At 41.5% G+C, this 19,071-nt stretch overlaps 4 protein-coding genes across 5 annotated transcripts in view; 2 read left to right on the top strand and 2 right to left on the bottom strand.

The window, feature by feature from the left end:
• LOC112468314 (bromodomain-containing protein 2-like) overlaps positions 1 to 1,420 on the top strand; it is a 3,998-nt gene extending 2,578 nt beyond the window's left edge. For both annotated transcript variants that reach the window (XM_025037435.1, XM_025037436.1), the window contains exons 3-5: positions 336 to 497; positions 782 to 903; positions 1,016 to 1,420. In XM_025037435.1, coding sequence (XP_024893203.1) covers positions 336 to 497; positions 782 to 903; positions 1,016 to 1,042 — 311 coding nt within the window. In that variant the 3' untranslated portion in view covers positions 1,043 to 1,420. The remainder of the gene's footprint in view (positions 1 to 335; positions 498 to 781; positions 904 to 1,015) is intronic.
• A 975-nt stretch (positions 1,421 to 2,395) lies between these two features.
• Positions 2,396 to 5,842, top strand: LOC112468313 (collagen alpha-2(I) chain-like). Its single transcript, XM_025037434.1, has 6 exons — positions 2,396 to 2,597; positions 2,975 to 3,458; positions 3,541 to 3,788; positions 3,866 to 4,094; positions 4,499 to 4,779; positions 4,889 to 5,842. The coding sequence occupies exons 1-6, from the start codon at positions 2,571 to 2,573 to the stop codon at positions 5,048 to 5,050; spliced, it is 1,431 nt and encodes a 476-aa protein (XP_024893202.1). The 5' UTR covers positions 2,396 to 2,570; the 3' UTR covers positions 5,051 to 5,842.
• Positions 5,843 to 7,511: 1,669 nt separating this feature from the next.
• On the bottom strand, positions 7,512 to 12,933 carry LOC112468311 (integrin alpha-9-like). Its single transcript, XM_025037432.1, has 10 exons — positions 12,300 to 12,933; positions 11,421 to 11,799; positions 10,774 to 11,069; positions 10,105 to 10,570; positions 9,830 to 9,978; positions 9,323 to 9,754; positions 9,084 to 9,247; positions 8,487 to 9,010; positions 8,123 to 8,412; positions 7,512 to 8,026 (listed from the first exon to the last, which is right to left on the bottom strand). Exons 1-10 carry the CDS (start codon positions 12,732 to 12,734, stop codon positions 7,967 to 7,969), a joined length of 3,195 nt encoding a protein of 1,064 aa, XP_024893200.1. The 5' UTR covers positions 12,735 to 12,933; the 3' UTR covers positions 7,512 to 7,966.
• Positions 12,934 to 13,003: 70 nt separating this feature from the next.
• Positions 13,004 to 17,864, bottom strand: LOC112468312 (DDB1- and CUL4-associated factor 5). Its single transcript, XM_025037433.1, has 7 exons — positions 17,466 to 17,864; positions 16,770 to 16,950; positions 16,435 to 16,698; positions 15,865 to 16,085; positions 15,326 to 15,543; positions 14,974 to 15,241; positions 13,004 to 14,649 (listed from the first exon to the last, which is right to left on the bottom strand). Exons 1-7 carry the CDS (start codon positions 17,836 to 17,838, stop codon positions 13,718 to 13,720), a joined length of 2,457 nt encoding a protein of 818 aa, XP_024893201.1. The 5' UTR covers positions 17,839 to 17,864; the 3' UTR covers positions 13,004 to 13,717.
• Positions 17,865 to 19,071: the final 1,207 nt, after the last annotated feature.

Here is a 19,071-nt window from a genome sequence, read left to right as displayed (position 1 = left end):
CTATATGAAAATCTTTCAGATAGAAATTATTTATTAGTAGACAATCATGCTGGTAGACTAGCTACAATATTACAATAAATAGTGTAAAATAGTTATTCTCCAAATGTTTGCAAAATGATTATTGTTATTGTGTGATATGTTTGATATTTTTTTTTGAACTTTTTTTTTACTGTTCACATTATATAATTCTATCTATAGAATATTCATTCTAAATTGTTTCGTATGTTTGTAATTATAAATGCGAAAAACAAAAACAATTAAAAGTGTATATCAGTCTATTTTAGTTAATTAATTCTTTAATTAGTTATTTAATTTTTTTTTGTTTTTGTCTTTAGGTGATAAATTAGGTCGTGTTGTACACATTGTAATACAGTCTCGAGAGCCTTCACTGAGAGATTCAGACCCAGATGAAATCGAAATTGATTTTGAGACACTGAAGCCATCAACGCTTAGAGAACTGGAAAGCTATGTTGCGTCATGCCTCAAAAAGAAGCCACGTAAGCTTTACTATGAGCTTAATTTTATTTTGAGTTTATAAAATTTAACTGCCATTTTCCCAATAGCAATATATTGTCATGCATGTATGATTAAATTACGCATAATGTGTGTATTTCAATTATAATATTATTAAGTTATATTAAAATTCTAATATTTCTAAAAAGATAACATCTTATATACAAATTATTATACAATTTATACACATGTACGCGCGTATACACGCACATACTTATGACAATAAATTTCTTATATATTTATATATTATTTTATCATGTGTTAACAGACAAAAAAGTCAGTGGTAAGTCCAAGGATGAACAAATGGCAGAAAAGAAACAAGAATTGGAAAAGAGATTACAAGATGTAACGACGCAGTTGTTGGCAATGTCAAGACTACTGCCAAGAAAGGTTAGCATCTGATTAATTTTTTTTATAGAGTTTTGTATTTTCTAAATGTATCAAGGGATATACTCGTGTATATGAAATTAGAGTATAACAAAATTGTATGCACTTTTTACAGAAGACAGTAGTAAGTCGGTTGATGTAGCTGGAACTGGTGATGCCAGTGGACCTTCGCGATTGTCAGCATCAAGAAGTAGTAGCAGCGATAGTGACTCCAGCAGTAGTTCGTTTTCTTCAACGAGCACTGATTCAAGCGACATTGAAGCAGGTTAGATATAAATGCAACTGTTGTTACTATTAGACTCTTACTTGGGAACAAAGAACTACTTGTAATTAAGTGGTTGTCACAAAAATATGAATGATTTCTTCGGTGAGATTCAAAATTATGGGGTTATGTATGACTATATCCTTTACTAGAACCAATCGACAAAAAACTTGTCAGAAAGGGTATAAAATGCTTCTAAGATATAAAAAGAAATAATACAATAATAGTTTTGGTTTGTTATGTATTTCTTCATTTCTTCAAAGAGAAGTTAGCTTTTAATTCTTTCTCTTCTCTCTCTTTTAGCATCACAATATTTTTCTGTATCAAATTTTGTTCATGCATAACAGTAAAATATTTTTCTGCTTTCTATGAAATTAAAATTATTATATATTAGATAAGTAAGTAATAAGGTATAATTTATACACATTATTACAAACCGCGTGAAATATGCAGAAAGTCATTTTTGTAAACTATATATCATTCATTATATCATGCATTATCTTTATTTTATCTTCGTTGTATTAAAATGTTATAATTTATCCATTTGATGTCATATAACTTTTAAATTGCGCAATAAAATTATAAAACATTTTCTGTTGCTTGTTCTCCAAATATTACTCATACTGTACGTTTACGCGAGTGTTACTTCTGTAGTAACTTACGATAATTCACTCGTTTACGCGGAGTAAATTTTATCGTAAGTTACTACAAAATCCCGTTAACGCGAAGGAATTATCGTAAGTTACTACAGAAGTAACGCTCGCGTAAACGTAATAGTATCGGTTGTATAGTCGCAGCAACTCTTATCTCGTGTTTTATCTATTCTGCAAAATTGCCAAAAATACCCTCTCGAGAACTCTCGACGCGTGATAAGCCGGAGTCGAGAATGACAGAGAGGGGAGGAACGGCATGCTCGCGCCCCGAGTGTCGCGCATGACGTCATCAACAGGTGCACGCTCGCTGATTGGCGGCGATGCACGTGCTATCCGTTCTTTCCGTCGGGATCGGCGGGCGCGCGTTGCGCGTCCAATCGCGCGGCTCGATTCGGATTTCGCGCGCTCGCGGACGTGACGATGACGACACGAGAATGCGCGATAGATTACGGGAGCTTTCCAGCGAGCGACACAAGTATCGTTTTATCTTTGTTACTCATTGCCAAAAAAGAAAGATAGAATGATTTTACACGAGCCGTGTCGCGCTACAGTGCATGCCACGCGGCGTACTTGTGCGCTCCGGGGGGAAAACGTCAGCACTGTAAATAGAAGTGCTGATCTGCGCTGGAAACGCTCCGTCAAACGGGAAACGGAAAGGCGCCGGCCGTCTTCGCGTTGTAACTGTGTCATCACGGGTGCGGGGCGTTCGTCCTCTTCATCGAAATCGAAACTAGATTGTCGGAGCGATCGCGAGAATGGCCAGCTCTCCGGTGCTTAATCCGGTAAGTTACGCTTTAATGGCATTTTCATTGATCTCCGCAAAGTGTCCGCATTGCCGATGCTTTTGCGTCTTAGGAGGCCACGGATGGTCGGATACCGTTACTTGATCGATCGTTAAATCCTTAGCGTGACTCCAATCGTAGTAATTATGAGTTATATTGATAATATATGTCATTTTAAGTTGTCAAAATATATATATTATTTGGAATGACTATTAAATGTGGTTTTCTAATTTAAAAATTGTTATTAAGAAAATTGTGCTCCGATTAATGCTGAGAATTATGCAAATTTTGAGGTTCCGTTTTGTTTTATTTTTAGACAATTATTTATCTGTTTTCTTTATTGCTCGCCATTTTCTTACAATTATATTTTGCAACAGGAAATCCCGTATGTGGGAAGAGTAGAAGGAGGTCTGAGAGCGGGTACAATGGTGAAGATACAAGGCAAGGTGCCGCCTCAGGCTGTGCGATTTGCCATCAATTATCAGCTCGGACCGACGTTAAATCCAAGAGATGACATAGCTATTCATTTATCCCCACGCTTCCCCGAAGGCTTTATTACCAGAAACCATATAGAGTCGATGAACTGGGGCATGGAGGAAAACGCCGGCCCATTGGTGATTCAGCCAGGCCAGGAATTCGAGATATTGATTCTGTGCGACTATCACTGCTACAAGATCGCTATCAACGGCAGGCACTTTACGGAATTCGCTCATCGGTTGCCGTTCATAAAAGTTACTCATCTGGTTATCGATGGCGATGTCGAGATACACTCCATCGCATATGAACAAGTATCGGTCGACCCATCGAAACCCCCTGCTACAACACTAGATGATGTACAAACTGCCAACTTTGGACCACCACGTAAGGAATAATATTTCTATTCTAACTACAGTTAATATATATTAATATTATATGAAGTATTGAGAACATTTTTTAAAACTAGCACCAGGTGGTTTATATCCAACAATCCCACCTCAGGGTGGATATGGACCTCCTCCACCCGGTCACGGCCCTCCCAATACCTATGGCGGCCCTGGTGGTTATAATCCACCAAGAGCCTATGGATATCAGCCTGATCGTGAGAAAGCAGAGGAAGAGGGCATCTTTGGAGATTGTCTGGACAAAGTTGGATTAGCACTGGGTGGATTAGTGGCAGCTGGAGGCGTAGCGGCAGCTATGCACGCGATAAATGTGAAGATATATTCAAAGTCATCGTTACATTTACAATATTATGTATTACTTAAATGCACACATGTCACTATTTATAGAAAAAGAAGGAAGAGAGCGACGAAAAGGATCATGAAAAGTCAGATGCTTCCAAGTCGAAAACGGAAAGCGAGGGTGGTTTTGGAAGTTTAGCTGGGTCTCTTGGGATGGCCTTAGCTAGCAGCCTGGCGAGTAACGCCATACACAGCAACACACACGCACAACAAGGCTACCCCGACCAGCAGCGATCGGGCGGCAGCGATGTATTGGGTTCTATTTTTGGAGCATTGGGTATGGTACATATTTATAACTTGAATTTCAAAAATGTTATATATGTAATATGATCGGGGATGTATATCTTGAGATTTCTTTGCGAGTTACACGTGAATTTAAATATCTGTGACTTGCGAAATGCTTGCTTTTAAACGAATAGTATTCTTCGGTAATTCTTATAAATTGCTATGTGTCGTGATTCAGAAGTCTTATAAATCACAAAATCTGTAATCAAGCGCTGGCGTGACTGGCCGAGTGACATCATCGCATTGGAATTGCCAAGGATGGGAATATTTCTCAGATGAGATAAATAGATGATTATCTGTATCTCAGATACATTCTCGATACTGTATTCACAAGATACAAGCAATTTAACACAATTTACATCTATTTTATGTTGTTTTTTTTATTGATGATACTAGGCGGTGGAGGATCCCAACAGCCTGCCTATCATCCAAATCAGCCTCCCGCCGGTGATGGTCTGAGCGGAACGTTAGGATCTTTACTCGGCGGTGTTTTCGGCGGTGGTGGAGGTCATCAACAACCAGCATATCAACCTTCAGGAGGATACGGTGGATATCAACCATCGAGTGGTTATCCGACATCCGGTGGTCAAAATTCTGGCGGGTCAGATCTGCTGTCGGGAATAGGATCTGCCTTGTTCAGTTCAGCTCTAGACGGTCTGAGCAAACGTGGAAAAGATGTAAATAATTTATTTTGATACATTTTCGATTTCAGCGATGTATATAATTAAGAAATGTGAAAGAAAATTTGGTGATATTTTTAAACGATACTGAATTATTTCTATGCAGAAATCTCATGACGAATATCGTTCCGGACCGGCGCCTCCGAGTTATGAACCTCCACCACCGCCGGCACCGAAGCCAACTCCGCGTCCGGAAACCCCACCGTCTTCCGGCGGACACAAATTAACTGCAGACGAAATTTCGAAGGGACTCGGACTGGACGATTAAACGCTTCGATGATGCGGAAAACTTCGGTCTGCAAGTACACTTATAGTGACGATCTTATGCTCTCTTTTTGGTTGGAAACGTAATCTACGTATCATCACGAATCTCGTTTATCAAAATATGCTGTATGATATATTCGTTCGTCTTTTAACGCCAGTGGATTTTTAGTCATATTGGCAGCTGCATTAAATACAAATGCGAGAATATTATTCTCATATATGAATCTCATACGTCATGAATTCTTCTCGAACGAATGATATTAAATAGAACTAAGCTCGTTCCAAAATTGCTTTTAAAGATTTTAAAGATTGTGAATTTTAGATAGGAATCAAGATAGAAGTCAAATACACACCGTTCTTTACAAAACTATCCCTTCCGTGAAATAGTCCGATTGATTGATGAACAGCTATATCGATTACGTTTACACGGCCCAATTTACGCCGAAGTTATAACATCGATGTTATAATAACTACTGACGTTAAATGCCGTGTAAACGCTCTTTTACGACGAAAGTTACTACATCGATGTAATAACTTCGTAATAAAAGAGCGTTTACACGGCATTTAACGTCAGTAGTTATAACATCGATGTTATAACTTCGGCGTAAATCGAGCCGTGTAAACGTAGTCATAGATATAGCTAAGAAGTTAATATTTTAAGATTATATTTTTATAAAAATTTTATTATTTTATAAGAGTGGCCTTAGCAAGATAAAGATACATTTATATAGATTTATAATATATGCCTTTTATGTATACATTTGAATTACAAATAATGCACAATTATTATATACAACATATATATATATTTATTATTTATATTAAAAAATAAATATACACATCGCACATATAAAGCACAATAGAATATATTAAGTTACATTCTCATTCCTGTTTTTGTATATTCAAATCAAGAGCTTCCATCCAACATAATATTATCTCATTTTTCGGGTAGCCAGATGTGCGTCGGAATTATTACAGTCAACACGGCTTTCTGTCTTTCGACAGGACTGACCCTGAAATGCACGTTGTAGAAGTGTTGAAACCTAATACCGTTCAGCGTTCTCTCCTTGTTCGCGTGTAAGTACGAATACAGACTCTCCTGTGCTTTTCTGATGAATAAATATATAGTAATTAATATAGAATATTGTATAGTCTGATAAATTATATTCACACCGAAATGTACCCACCCAGTGATCGTCAAGTCACTATTCACATCGAAATACATAGTGATGACATGTATTGTCATCTAACTTCGTTGCTCTGAGTGCTGATATGTGCCTGTAATTTTATTTCTTTAACATCGTTCCTCACCGTGTTCATGTCCAGTTGCAGCGTTAGCATTTTCTGAAAGACAACAAAGTGATTCATCCTTTGTTCATCATTAGAGTCTACCCACGCATGTGGAAGATTGTCGTATATTCGTTTTAAGAGGGTCGCCAACGTCGCAGATCACGTCCAATGTCCAACGTACTGTTTATACGAGAATCTTCCATACATTCGGACGGGATACTCGCTAACATTAAGACTTCGATGAAGCGCACTTTGGCCTGGTATGCCGATTTGCCGCAATTGTAAATATCGATATCCAGCATAATTATCAGCGTAGAACCGATAACATACCTATTATTAGAACTCAAATCAGTGGACAACGTCGAGATCCGACGCACGTAATATATCATCTTCAAAGTGAAGATGATAATAAGATGAAGTCAATTATGAATAGCACTTATATAACATTCTTGTTTTCGAATGGATTTTGTTTATAACGCAAAATGTGCAAATGGTTTTTGTTTTTCGCATTATTTAACTACAGAGATACCAATATTTTGAGTGAGCTTATCATGTTTTGACTATTCTTCTGAAATACGTAAAAGTATAAATGTGATACAGTAAAAAAGATCACGAGCAGATATAAAAATACCTTGAGGTATTTATGAAATATACCTTGAGGTATATTTCAGATGCAATTTTCATCAGAGACATCTTAGACAACGTATGAGATCACCTGTATGATCCATCGTTACTTTCTGTACATTGGAAAAAGTTCCTGGTTCCGTCACAAATTGCAGTTCGCTGGAGTTCCAACGAGTAATAAAGGCTCATCCACATCCAAAGTTACCAAAAATCCAAATTTCCTCGTTTATCCGATACAGACACAGGATCATGAAATACTTTGGCGCTAAGCGAATCAATGTTATACGCCGACGGATTGTATCGCACGATTACTAGAACGAAAATTAAAGTCCGCGCCGTTAAACTCGCATATACGCATTTTAACATTTTCGCCAATGCTTTCGAAGGTTTCACATGGTCAAATTTAATGTATACTGTCTGTACGAAATTTAAAGTCTTTTAACCGGAAATATTTTGCGGTAACGTGAATACTGCAATGATGTCACGTTAGTTAAGATTAGAGTTCATCAATCTACAACTTCGAAAATGACATGTCGTTTACTCACTACTTTAAATCTTGTTGAAATATGCTATGCTTTCGGTCGTCTCTCGATACATCTGTTAACAAATTTTTGAAATTGGATTTGCAAAATCAGATACAAATGCGAACAAGTATCTCTCAATATCGTACGTGAGTCTCATATGATACGAGTTAATTTCGCATTAAGTAAAATTAAACTCGTTCTAAGACTGCTTTTTTAAGATTTTAAAGATTCCACATCTTAAACAGCAATGGAGAGAAATCAAAGACACATCACTTGGCACTAAATCTTTCGTGATCCAATTAACAGTTATAACAACAAAGTAAATATTTTTGGTGGTTATATTTGTATGAAAACGTTTTATTATTTTATAAAACTGGCCTTAAGGAGATATACATAGTAAATGAAAAAAATATGCATCATAAATAAAAAATACATTAAAAATTAATTAAATCTTACTCTAAAAATTTTATTTGTGTGTATATTCAGTCGTGCTCAAGAGCTTCTGTCGAAGATGTTGTTTCCAGTACCACATTATACTTTTTCTGAAACGCAAATTACTGTTTAATAAAGTAACTAAATAATAATCATAAAGAATTAGAATTTTCATTTACGAAGTTTGGCGAGAATGTTAAACATACGTCAGTCTCGGCTATCAACGCCTCGAGTTCCAACTTCTTCTTTCTGTTGAAAAATCCGATCTTTATTAAACCTAATATTAATAATATCAGCAATGCGACACCTAGGATAATTGACAGTGCTATTATCCATATTGCTACTTGTTGAGCTACTGGCGACCCTAGAAACGTTGTTGCAACCAGCGTGACATCCGGTTTATGACCTTTCCTTTGAGAAACATTGTCAGGTTGCGTTATGGTAACGCTACCTTCAGTCACGTAAAATATGATGTCTTTTTGCTTCAGCATATCAGCTGTAATCAGAGAACATTCAAGATGTATTTTTTTCTTACGTAGGTCCTATATTGTTCGGCAATATTATATTTACCGGAAAACCTCGACAATTGCAGATCCAACGTCACCAAAAATTTCGCGACAGACAGAGAACTTAAGAATGGACCCAGTCTACAAGTGATTTGTACACATTCGATCTCGTTACTTGTGCAATTAATAAAGAGCGTTCTGTTTTCAGACGGCACGTTCATCGGCGTGTCTTCCTCTATGCTAAATTTCGCGTGCGTGTTCTTGCTCGCGATGTTCGACGAGTTCATCACGATTACATCATCCGTCGATACGATCTTGTTAAGCGCGGCAGGTACTTCAGTTTGATTCGAGTAGCTGCAATAAAATTGATGTCCGTCCATTATGCCTATGGTATCGTTGATATTGACGACCGCTATATCCTCGGCACCGTGTCGGCGGAAGTGCATTGGAATTTTCACGGTCAATATTGCCTCCTCGATAGGACTGGCGCCGAATTTCTGCACCTCGTAGAAGTGTTGAAATCTAATATCGTTTAATGATTCCTTCTCGTTCTCACGTAGGTACGAGTACAAGTTCTCCTTTGCTTTCCTAATGGAAACAGTGATGAAAATAGCATCGCAACATCTTTAAAATTAATATTCTCATCTGAGTATGTACCAACCCGGCGATCGCTATGTCGATGTCCACGTCAAAGTATATAGTGATAGTGGAATTATTGTCATTCCAATTTGTCTCGTCGCTTTGAGTAGTGATATTCGCTTGTATTTCCACCTCTTTAACATCATATCTCACCATGCTCATGTCCAGTTGCAACATTAATGTTTCCTGAAAAATAACGAGGTGATTCATCTTTTATTCATCAGTAAAGTACTCCCACATGACTTGTGGAGATCGTCGTACATTTGTTCTAAGAGGATTGCCGATGTCACAGATCACATCCAGCGCGCTGCTCGTGCGAAGATCCTCCGTACAGTCGGGCGGGATACTCTTTAACGTTAAGCCCTCGGTGAAGATACGCACTCTGGTCTGGTACGCCGGTTCGCCACGATTGTAAGTATCGACACGCAGAATGATTATCGGCGTAGAGCCGATGATGTACCTGTTGCCCGGAGTTAAGTCAGTGGACAACGTCACGCTGAGATCAGACACGCATACATCGTCCTCGCCACAGTCCACGGCGAACGGCAGCTTTAGGAGATCCTCAGTCTTCGAGCGGAGCTTGTTTATCACGACGCAAGATGCGCACGAGCTTTCGTTTCTCGCGCGAAGATCATCTTCCAGCTGCATCGACACCGATATCTCAAGCGGGTCTATTACATTTTTAATTTTCTCCTAAAACGCACAAAAATGAGAATTAATAACATGCTAAAAAATCATCAATATTAGAAGACATAAAAATGTATGCACCGTTAAATGTATCTCAAGCAGATTACTTGTAATCATAGCTTTAAACAGCTTGTAACGCAATCTGTAAGTCTGTAGTCCGTCGTTACTTTTTTGCGTCCGATACCTGGCCCTGCCGTGCAACGGGTCGATCTTCAGGACTATGGCGACTTCTGATATGACAGACAAGACAAATTTAGCACTGATACGGAGAAGCGTACGATAATTAAAAAAAAATCACAATAACTTATAAATCAATAAATGTAAGATAAAAAGTTATATATACGTCGGCCGCTTACGCAGATACTCCGGTACGTATATGCCATCGTAAGACATCCAGACGTCGACCTCGAAGGACGTTGTGTTTCTCAACAATTTGATCTTTTGCGGGTACATCAATGTTACGTTCACTGTGACAACTGGCACGGATCTCAGCAGGACCACCTCGCCGGACAGATAGGCACCCACAGCGACGTCGGAATGATTGTCGCGGTTCACGTCTCGGGGTTCCGAGATGGAGATACCGAACCCCCGCATCGTCGGCGAAAATCGCGAGCCGATCAGTCTCTGACTATATTTCCGGGAAACGCCGTCTCTATTCCCGTTGAATATGTACACCGCACCGCCACTCTCTTCCTCGTAGGGTGCACCCACGGCGATGTCGCCGTATCCATCGTAATCGATGTCACCTAGACACATCACGGTAGACCCGAATCTACCTCCGACGATCTCGCCTTCGATCGTCTGCAGTTCTTCAAAATCGCTCTGTTTTTTGTACAGAATATAACTTTTAGAAGGCTGAATGTTCTTTCAGTTTTCAATTCTAAGGATTTAAAGTTAATATCCACTGATAGAAATGGTCATAATTGTAACGTTAAAAGTTTAAATCTATGCTGATGAAAAGTCGAATATAAACTTGGACAAAATTATTCTCGTTAGATCCATAGATCCATACATAAATAACATACGTTGTGTCGCGCTGTAAAGATGTAGATAAGACCTTCGTCCATGTCCCTGGACCATTGCGGTGCACCGACGATTAACTCCTGTCTACCGTCATTGTTAACGTCGCATGACGTTAGTGCGGCACCGAAGTATTCACCGTATTGTTTACCGTACACTAATGTTTTAATAAACATACGCTGATTGGTTTTAGGAGGAAAGGTAAATACGAGGACTTTTCCGTACAAGTTGGCGTGTGGCACACTGGAAGCATACCAAACGTCTTGCTCATTGAAGTAAGTACCCGACGTGATAGCGTATCCTGAAAATTACCGTGGATATACATATATACATTGATCTGAGATAGATACAGGAAACGTACCAATGGTCGGACATTTAAGATATGAGGCTTTCCAAGGTGTCAGGGAGAGATAAAAGATTCGACTTTCCGAATGCCTTCATAATCTATCATTTTCATAGTAAACTAAATATTTTTGTTACATAGGAATAGTGATTCGTAAGTTTTGTCTATCTCGCTTTAAAACCTTAATAATAAAACGATTTATAGCGACAAAAAAAGAATATTTCTACTTTAAGGTCCGTGACTTGCGTATGTTCGTCCATTGCTACGTTTACCTTGATAGAAAAGTGGCAGTAGGAAATATTTCTTTACCGAAATAATTGTAACTATGAACCCGTTGCTCTCTAGCGAGCGAGGGAATTACCGTGCGCGAAAATGAATCGTTCATCGACGTTAATATCGCGTCGCCTTTCCAATTGTATACACCTGGACTGCCCATTACAATATTTACTTCATGTCGCGAGTTCATGTGCAGAGAGAAGCCGGTTTGTCCCATCGCGTAATTATAAATGTTTATTTTGTTCTTGGATGTGATGTCATCTGCAGGGTTCGAAAGTGGTAACAAACGCTCCTCCGCTTCTCTCTTAAATGCACCAGCATTTCTAGCCAGTGTCGTGTAGCAAATACCGTTCATGTTCCAATTCAGCCAGTTGTCCTTTATAATATTATTTATCCATCGCGGTCCGCAAACCTGTTATCAATAGAGCCGCTTATTGAACAATGAAGAAGTACTTATGTGTCTCTTTAGCAAGTATATAGTTTTCGACCTATAGCATTCTTCTTCATTCAGATTTCTTACAGACTGCATAATTGAAATTCGATTTCTTTTACAAGAAAATAAGTAAAGAGCGACTATTATATTGTTTTTATAGTTTCAAGTCTTCAGAAAGTAAAAACTAAGAGTTTTGTAATTTTTAATATCAGATACAATATTCTAAGCCGATAGAACATTTGTAATAGAAAGTATTCTCTTATCTTTATTTTCATCTAAATTCTACAAATTTAATCAGAGAAAAAGAGAGAGAAATACAGGTTTTTTTTAATATTCTATCTAAATATGTTCCAAATGATTAAGCCTCATGTCAAATATTTACGAAAAAATCAACGTTAACTTCTAACTTGAATCTAAAGTAGAAATTTCAAGTATCCAACATTAATGACTGATGATGCAATAAATAAACAATAACGCACTACAACTCTGGCCTCCGTTTTGTTCTGCACGGCAATGGTAGCACCGATCCAAGCATTATCCTTTATCTGATTAACGAATTTTTCAGGAGGATGCGAGGACACGCGACCGTTTCCAGTTTTATCCACCACCCACTCTTTGCATACACCATTCATCGCGCACTTGAAGACCGTTCCCGGCTCCATCACGTTCGGCAGTGCGCTGGAATTCGCTCGTGGGGCTCCGACGAGTAATAAAGTTTCGTTCGCACCCACGTACAGAGCTACCGAGAATCCAAAGTAACTTTCACGTGCACCCGACTCGTGCATAGGATCCCTAAATATCTCGGCGTCGAGTGAATTAATATTGTACGCCAACGGATTGTGTTGCAGGATTGCCAGAACGAAAATTAGAATCTGTACGCGAAAATGCGTTAAACTCGCACGTGTCCGAAGCATCTTGGACAATGTCTTCGAAGGTTTCACGTGTTCGAGTCGCCGTATCTGTAAGAAAACTGAGGAAACGAAGTTATTCTACCGGCGGATGTGGTGCTTACACACCACAATGACACATCACTTACATTAGTCAACGTTTATCTATATGCAACTCTGAGAAGTGGAAACGGAAGGAACCTGTTTTACAATTGTAGACGAGACATAATTGCAGAATAATAAATCTCTCACGCAAGGTTTGCTACGTTTTTTTTTTCTTCTCGTTTATTCGTAATCAGTTAATAAAGATTGTATATAAATGCAAGATTAAATAATGTAATATAGTTACAATAATTCTTCAAAGTTCAACACATAAGAAAAAAATGTATACCAATTTATTACTTTTAATTACTTTCCACCGCACAAACCATGTCAACAATACACATTAGCCGAGTTGCCGCAAATACTTCAAGTTAATGCGGATGTGTTAATTCGTGTCTACAGTAGTTTCTGTTTCGCCGCAGTTCTGTCTCGATTATATGCGATTTACATGGCCAGATCCGCAAAAAACGTTCATCTCACAATAATGATCAGACTGGCTGAGAATTACCAAGCACTGACAGTCACAATGGCATTACGCGGGACGATAGATGCGTAGGGTTGGTATCAAACATTGTAATTTTCGTTTGTCTAATCAGTGATTTGATTTATGAAATATCGCGAAAGAAATCGGCAATATATCAGTAGGAGTTAAAGAAAATTTTTGTTGAAAAACTGCAAGAAGGAAAGCACGATACATTTACGAGATAGGATTAAAGACGGACGAGCAAGGTCTAAAACATGATTTAAAAAAAGAAATCGACCGCATGTTCGCGCGTGATCAACTTAGTGTTATAAAAATATACTTCAAGGAATCACAGATTACATTATGTACAAATGGAAAGGATATGGGAGATCGGAGTAGGGCGCATCGGGGAGGGCGGGGATTTCGATGAGTAAAACATGAGCGCTTAATCGGAAGAATCACTCGTGGTCGAAACTGTTTGAGCCTGGGACGCGGATCGATTACGATAGCTCCTCCTCGCCAGCTCCTCCACTTTTTTCCGGAAACACTCTAAACGTTTCAGTTTCTGCTCGTCGGAGCTATCGTCCGCGTCTCTGTCGCTTCGCTCCTTACGCGTCTGTTCGCTGTTTTTCCCGCCCGTAGATGAGATCCCCGATTTGATACCGCTGTCAGGGGTGCAAGGAACTTGAAGCGATTTGCCGCTCGGCGTCGACGGTCCGTCCTCGCGATGGTCCTTACTAGAGTTACCGTTCATATAATTCCTCGGGCCAGCGGTTCTTTCCTCCTCCTCCGAGTCATCATCGAGCTTCTGTCGTTTACTTTGGTTCTTACCGGAACCGTCGTGTCGAGAACTATTTTTGCACTTTCGATGCTTCCGTTTGTGCGCCTTCGCGGACGTGTCCGAATCAGTTTTAGAATGTTTTCGTTTACTGATAGCGACAATGTCCTCGTAAACGCAACTACTGCTGCTGCTGTAACTCGAGCTCTTGTCGTCTTTCTCGATCGCGCTGGTGACGTATCGCGATCGTCGGAAAATCACCCCGGAACTAGTACTGGGTTGAGCCGCGTCAACCGGTCGCTCGTCGTCACTGTCCGAATCACTATTGACTTTTAACACAGTACACTTCCGTCTAGCGGATAATCTTCTCCTGCCGGAGAGTCTGGTGTGTTTCCTCTTGACGCTCTTCGATTTCGACTTCGATTTGGATCTACGTCTCGAGTGAGCATTGTCCCCCTCACTACCGGAATCCGAAGCGGATCGCTCCATCGCGGCCATTCGCATGAGTTTCTCTCTGCGATTCGCGATAAGCCGAGTTATACGATTCGGCGACTCTAACGGCCTTTCAGGAGCAACACCACCTTCCGATGCCGTAGTATCTACGATGAACAATAACGATATATTACATTATCCTATTGTATCTGTAAAAGATAATCGAAATTGTGCAAAAATTAATCTTTTAAAATAATACAAAATAAAAACGTTTACACATCACAACATAAAAATACGATATACATCTTTACATCACCGAAATGATATTAATAATAATTGGTCAAACAGAAAAAAACAGAATTTATAAAAATTAAGATTTCTTATATTCGATTTTATGACGATAACCATATTTAGCAGCTTAACGCTTCTTATCTCGGTTCACACAAATCATGCTGTTTTTTTTTCTAAATACAGTAAATTCTCTTCTATACCATCGCCTTCTGACGCGCTATACGGCTCGCCCGTTGCCGGGTTTATTTCAGAGTCGCTAGGGGTATGTGGTGTTGGCACATCCTCGGAACTCCATCCTTCAATTTCGCGCTGCACGAGGGAATCGAAAAAGGCCATCATTCGCGGGTCTTCCTTGGTTGACTGGTGGCTGTAATCATGCGTCATAAACTGTCCGCTACGTAGAACTAGCCCTATATATTCGTCGTGCGTGAATACTCGGCGCTGTCTCTCCCGCTTGCCGGCGTCTCTCTGAAAGAATACAAAGGAAACGATGGCAAACAACGGCCAAACCATAACGGACATTCGTAAAGAACTATCATATAAGCAGTTAACCTTCAATCCTCCCAAACATCCAGTTCCTAGCGGAAACGGACTCCAGATCTTGATGATCTTCTCCACGCCGGACGACGCGAAGATGCAGCTCGCTTGATTGTATCGAACTTGGTTGACGATCGATCTGTGACCGCGCAACACCATGTGGGCGGTTTCCACCCATTCTTTGTCTTTCATAAGAGGAATTTTCCACATGTACAAATTAAAGTCATCCGAACCTACAAATTCAATGTGTAAAATGTATGTAGATTGTCGATTGCGATTTCTTTCTATGACTGTACCGAAATATCTATCTAGATATACACACATTTGAAATATTTTTCTTAGGTCCGGTTGCACCAACGTCGCGTAATATTTAACTTGACGCGAAACACTACCGTGTCTCTTGACCTTAGCTTAACTCACTCTTCATCTCTTTCTAATTGCCTCCTTAGAAAGAGATGAAGAGTGAGTTAAGCTAAGGTTAAATATTATGCGACGTTGGTGCAACCAGGCCTTAGGTATACATAGCGAGTAAAAAGTTTATACTAGGTACTTACCAGAGAGAACGTATTCGTCGTTCTCGCCGGCGAAACAGCATGATTTCATGGTACAACTATTGTAATATCCTGGATGATCGAATTCGCATAAGTACTTGGGAGAATCGACTGCGTAAAGAACCGGTGGTAGTCTTCTTCGTAAGGCCAGCAATCGGTTACCCATCGAGTTAAACCTGACATTCATGCAACTTTGTTGCGGGCTTCCATAACACAATACAGGCCTGTGGATGAAACATGACGATTAACTCCAAAATCGCGGATATACGGTACACTGATTAACGCAGACCAGTATAGATGAACGCGTCATTTCTAGACCTCCTACGCGAATCTTTTCGGGGTCTCGAAATCAGAAACCGAACATATTTTGTGCTAGAAATTGCAATCATCACTTAAATGCATTTCTTGCATTATCTCATGCTCTATATCATTTCACATATTATGCGCACCTAGAAATGCGCTCGTCTACACCAGTGAATTAATGAACATCAGTGTATTATATTATCGGGACAATTCTAATATTTCACGCAACGTTTAGACTTGATCGAAAAACCGCAACATTCGTATACTTACTCCAAAGGTTTTCGTATGTCCCACATACTGACACCTTCCTTAGCATTGGCAGTAGCGAGCATTCTGGGGTCCGCGGGATTAAACATGACAGAGTGGAAGGCGCTTTTGTATTGTGCCAGAGTTTCCATAGCGTTGTTGCTACGTATATCATAAATGAGGACTCTCCCGTCGTCGCAGGCACTGGCAAAGACCTCGTCATTGTGCGGATGAATGGACAGCCCGTAGACGGGCTTCTCGTGCAGGAAGATGTTGAGAGACTCGCCCCTACAAGTCATTAAAGTTTTTGAACAAAGCTACACATTCCGCACGTTGCGTTCGGAAGAGAGATGCCTTACGTGCGCAAATCGTGGACTATAACTTGATCGTCGTTCCCCGCGGAGAATATCTTAGTCTTGCTGCTGTCGTAACCAAGGCAAAATATATTGCTAACGTGTTGCGATTTCATCACGGTGGGCTTGCCCATACCCTGTATCGCCTGCTCCACTCGCCATAATAGAACTCTTCTGTCGTCGCCCCCTGCGAAAATAGGACGTTACATGCCATTCACACGTGACTCATCTATTATTAGAATATATTTTCCAAATCTTTCTGGCGCGCTGCTATTTCGTGGCGTGAAAACCATGCACGCCTTCGCTTTCAAGCCGAAAGAAAGGAGCACGAGCTTTTTTCAACGCGAGAATCAATATTCCCGACATCAACGTCATAAGAAACCATGTCATAAGAAATGGAAAAGGCGGACATAATTAATGTCGCAGGATTGATCGAAAAATCGAAGCTGATCCAATTAAGATCGGACCAACGGTCGAGGCGCTTGTAAATTCTGACATAACGCAAATTTAAAAAAAATAATAATAATAGCAGCGGTTTTCTAATGCTATTATTAGAAAATTATCAGCATCATTTCGAGTCAATCACGTTGACGTAATCGTCGATCGAAGAGAACGAAAGCACAATTTTCTCTCCTCCTCTCGAGACTCGGGAGAGGCGGCGTGGAAGAGGAAATTTGTGAGCCGTGTCGTCGGGGGACTAACCGGACACAAGCAGATCGCCCTGGTTGGAGAACTCGATCGCGTTGACGCATCCGTAATGGGACAGCAGGTCTTTCCTGTAGAGGTTCTCGGAGTTGTCGAATCTGGCGTTGATCAGGCCCCGGCAGTAGTCGGCCCTGTCGTCGATCTGTCGCGCGAGCACGTAGGAGAGCGCGCTGCACTCGGACGGAGCGGGCGTCCCGGCGCCGTCGGCACCCTCGCACGGCTGCCACGGCAGCCGTCGGCGCCGTCGCCGGAGGCTGCCGGCGCGGAACCGGACGCGGCCGTCCGCCTCCTCGTAGATGGCCAGCGGCCGAGTCTCCTTCTGGAACGCGTCGCCGCGCGACGACGACGCCGCCGTCGTCGTCATCGGCATCCCCGTCGTCGTCGTCGTCGTCGCTCCGACCTCCTCGCCGCGCGTCTTACTAGCCTCCCCGTGCCCGGCGCGGCGTGGGTGGACGAGAGCGAGCGTCGCCGAGCGCGACCAGCGAAGAGAACGAGCTGCCCCTTCGCGCAGCAGCAGCAGCACGGGATCGCGGATCGAGCACGTCGCGATCGCCGCGCTTCCTCCTCCGCCTCCGCCTCCTCCTCTTCCTCTTCTTTCACCACCTTCGCCTTCCTCCTCCCTCACGAAATGCTGTTTACTTTACGCAAAACGAGCCACCGGCCGTGCCTTACGGGACGTTTCTCTCTCCCTCGGCGGAACAAATCCGTCGGATCCGTCCCCGCTCGCACGTATTTGTCGCCAGCGGAAAAGCCGCACGAGGACGCACGAATGGAAAATTGGAAAATGAATACCCGTACGAATAGCGCCAGACGAGTGTCGCAGGTCGCAGGATCGTGGACGTTCGAACGCCACGACGCACGGCTCGGTTCCTCGGTGTGTTGTACACGCATACACGCGCACGCACGGTCGCACGCACGCACACGCTCGGCACCAACGTGACCAACGTTCAACCTCTACCGGAAACTTCACCACTACACCGTGGTCGTCGCCACCACCACCGCTACCGCTATCATACCAATCCGTAGCCCCGATCGGCCAACCGTCTGTTCTCTCGTCCCGTCGCAGCCCGATCAGCTGATCGCCACTCGGCCTCTCTGCCCCCCGTGCGGTCACTTCTGTCGTTTCGACGCCTGCCCGGTGCTGCTGCTGTTGCCGCCGCCGACCACCGTCGTCGTCGCGTCGTAACGACGCTCGCGCGAGCTCGGCAACGCTCTCGCGCATACGCCGCCTAAATTCATGATCTCGTCGAGAAACGCGCCGCGAACGTGCCGGCTTGCCCGACGACGTCCATTCACCGCGAGGATTGCCTGTCACATCACATCCGTTCCCGGATTCAAGAAGTAAACACGGCTGCGAGTCATGGAAACTGGCGGCGCGTCGCGGCCTTTGCACGTACTACTCACGGGTCCACCAGGTTAGGCTAGGTTAGGTTCGAGGGTGGGAAGATTCGAATAAAATAAACAAAAAAAAGCGCTGGGTCTCGTGAAAGATTTCGAGATAAATTACGTAAATTGGATAATTAAACGCTTCGATAATGAACGTTCTTATAATGGGGCATAATCAATTATAATCATTTAATTGGAAATGATAGCTCTTGCACCT

The sequence above is a fragment of the Temnothorax curvispinosus genome, unplaced genomic scaffold, assembly GCF_003070985.1.
Source record: "Temnothorax curvispinosus isolate PA1 unplaced genomic scaffold, ASM307098v1 QBEX01018283.1, whole genome shotgun sequence".
NCBI classification, from domain to species: Eukaryota; Metazoa; Arthropoda; class Insecta; order Hymenoptera; family Formicidae; genus Temnothorax; species Temnothorax curvispinosus.
The sequence above is the reverse complement of the archived record's forward strand: the minus strand, read 5'-3'. Positions and strand labels throughout refer to the sequence as shown.

What these genes read in the sequence shown, in the direction of transcription:
- LOC112468313 (XM_025037434.1), top strand. Translation starts at nt 2,571, where the DNA reads ATGGCCAGCTCTCCGGTGCTTAATCCG. An exon ending in TGCCAACTTTGGACCACCAC is followed by an intron (nt 3,459 to 3,540) that starts GTAAGGAATAAT and finishes TTTTAAAACTAG; the next exon opens with CACCAGGTGGTTTATATCCA. An exon ending in CAGCTATGCACGCGATAAAT is followed by an intron (nt 3,789 to 3,865) that starts GTGAAGATATAT and finishes CACTATTTATAG; the next exon opens with AAAAAGAAGGAAGAGAGCGA.
- LOC112468311 (XM_025037432.1), bottom strand. Translation starts at nt 12,734, where the DNA reads ATGCTTCGGACACGTGCGAGTTTAACGCATTTTCGCGTACAGATTCTA. An exon ending in TGCTTGAGATACATTTAACG is followed by an intron (nt 9,755 to 9,829) that starts GTGCATACATTT and finishes TGTGCGTTTTAG; the next exon opens with GAGAAAATTAAAAATGTAAT. An exon ending in GCAATCCTCTTAGAACAAAT is followed by an intron (nt 9,248 to 9,322) that starts GTACGACGATCT and finishes GTTATTTTTCAG; the next exon opens with GAAACATTAATGTTGCAACT.
- LOC112468312 (XM_025037433.1), bottom strand. Translation starts at nt 17,838, where the DNA reads ATGCCGATGACGACGACGGCGGCGTCGTCGTCGCGCGGCGACGCGTTC. An exon ending in CGACGAATACGTTCTCTCTG is followed by an intron (nt 15,544 to 15,864) that starts GTAAGTACCTAG and finishes TTGAATTTGTAG; the next exon opens with GTTCGGATGACTTTAATTTG. An exon ending in GATGTTTGGGAGGATTGAAG is followed by an intron (nt 15,242 to 15,325) that starts GTTAACTGCTTA and finishes GTATTCTTTCAG; the next exon opens with AGAGACGCCGGCAAGCGGGA.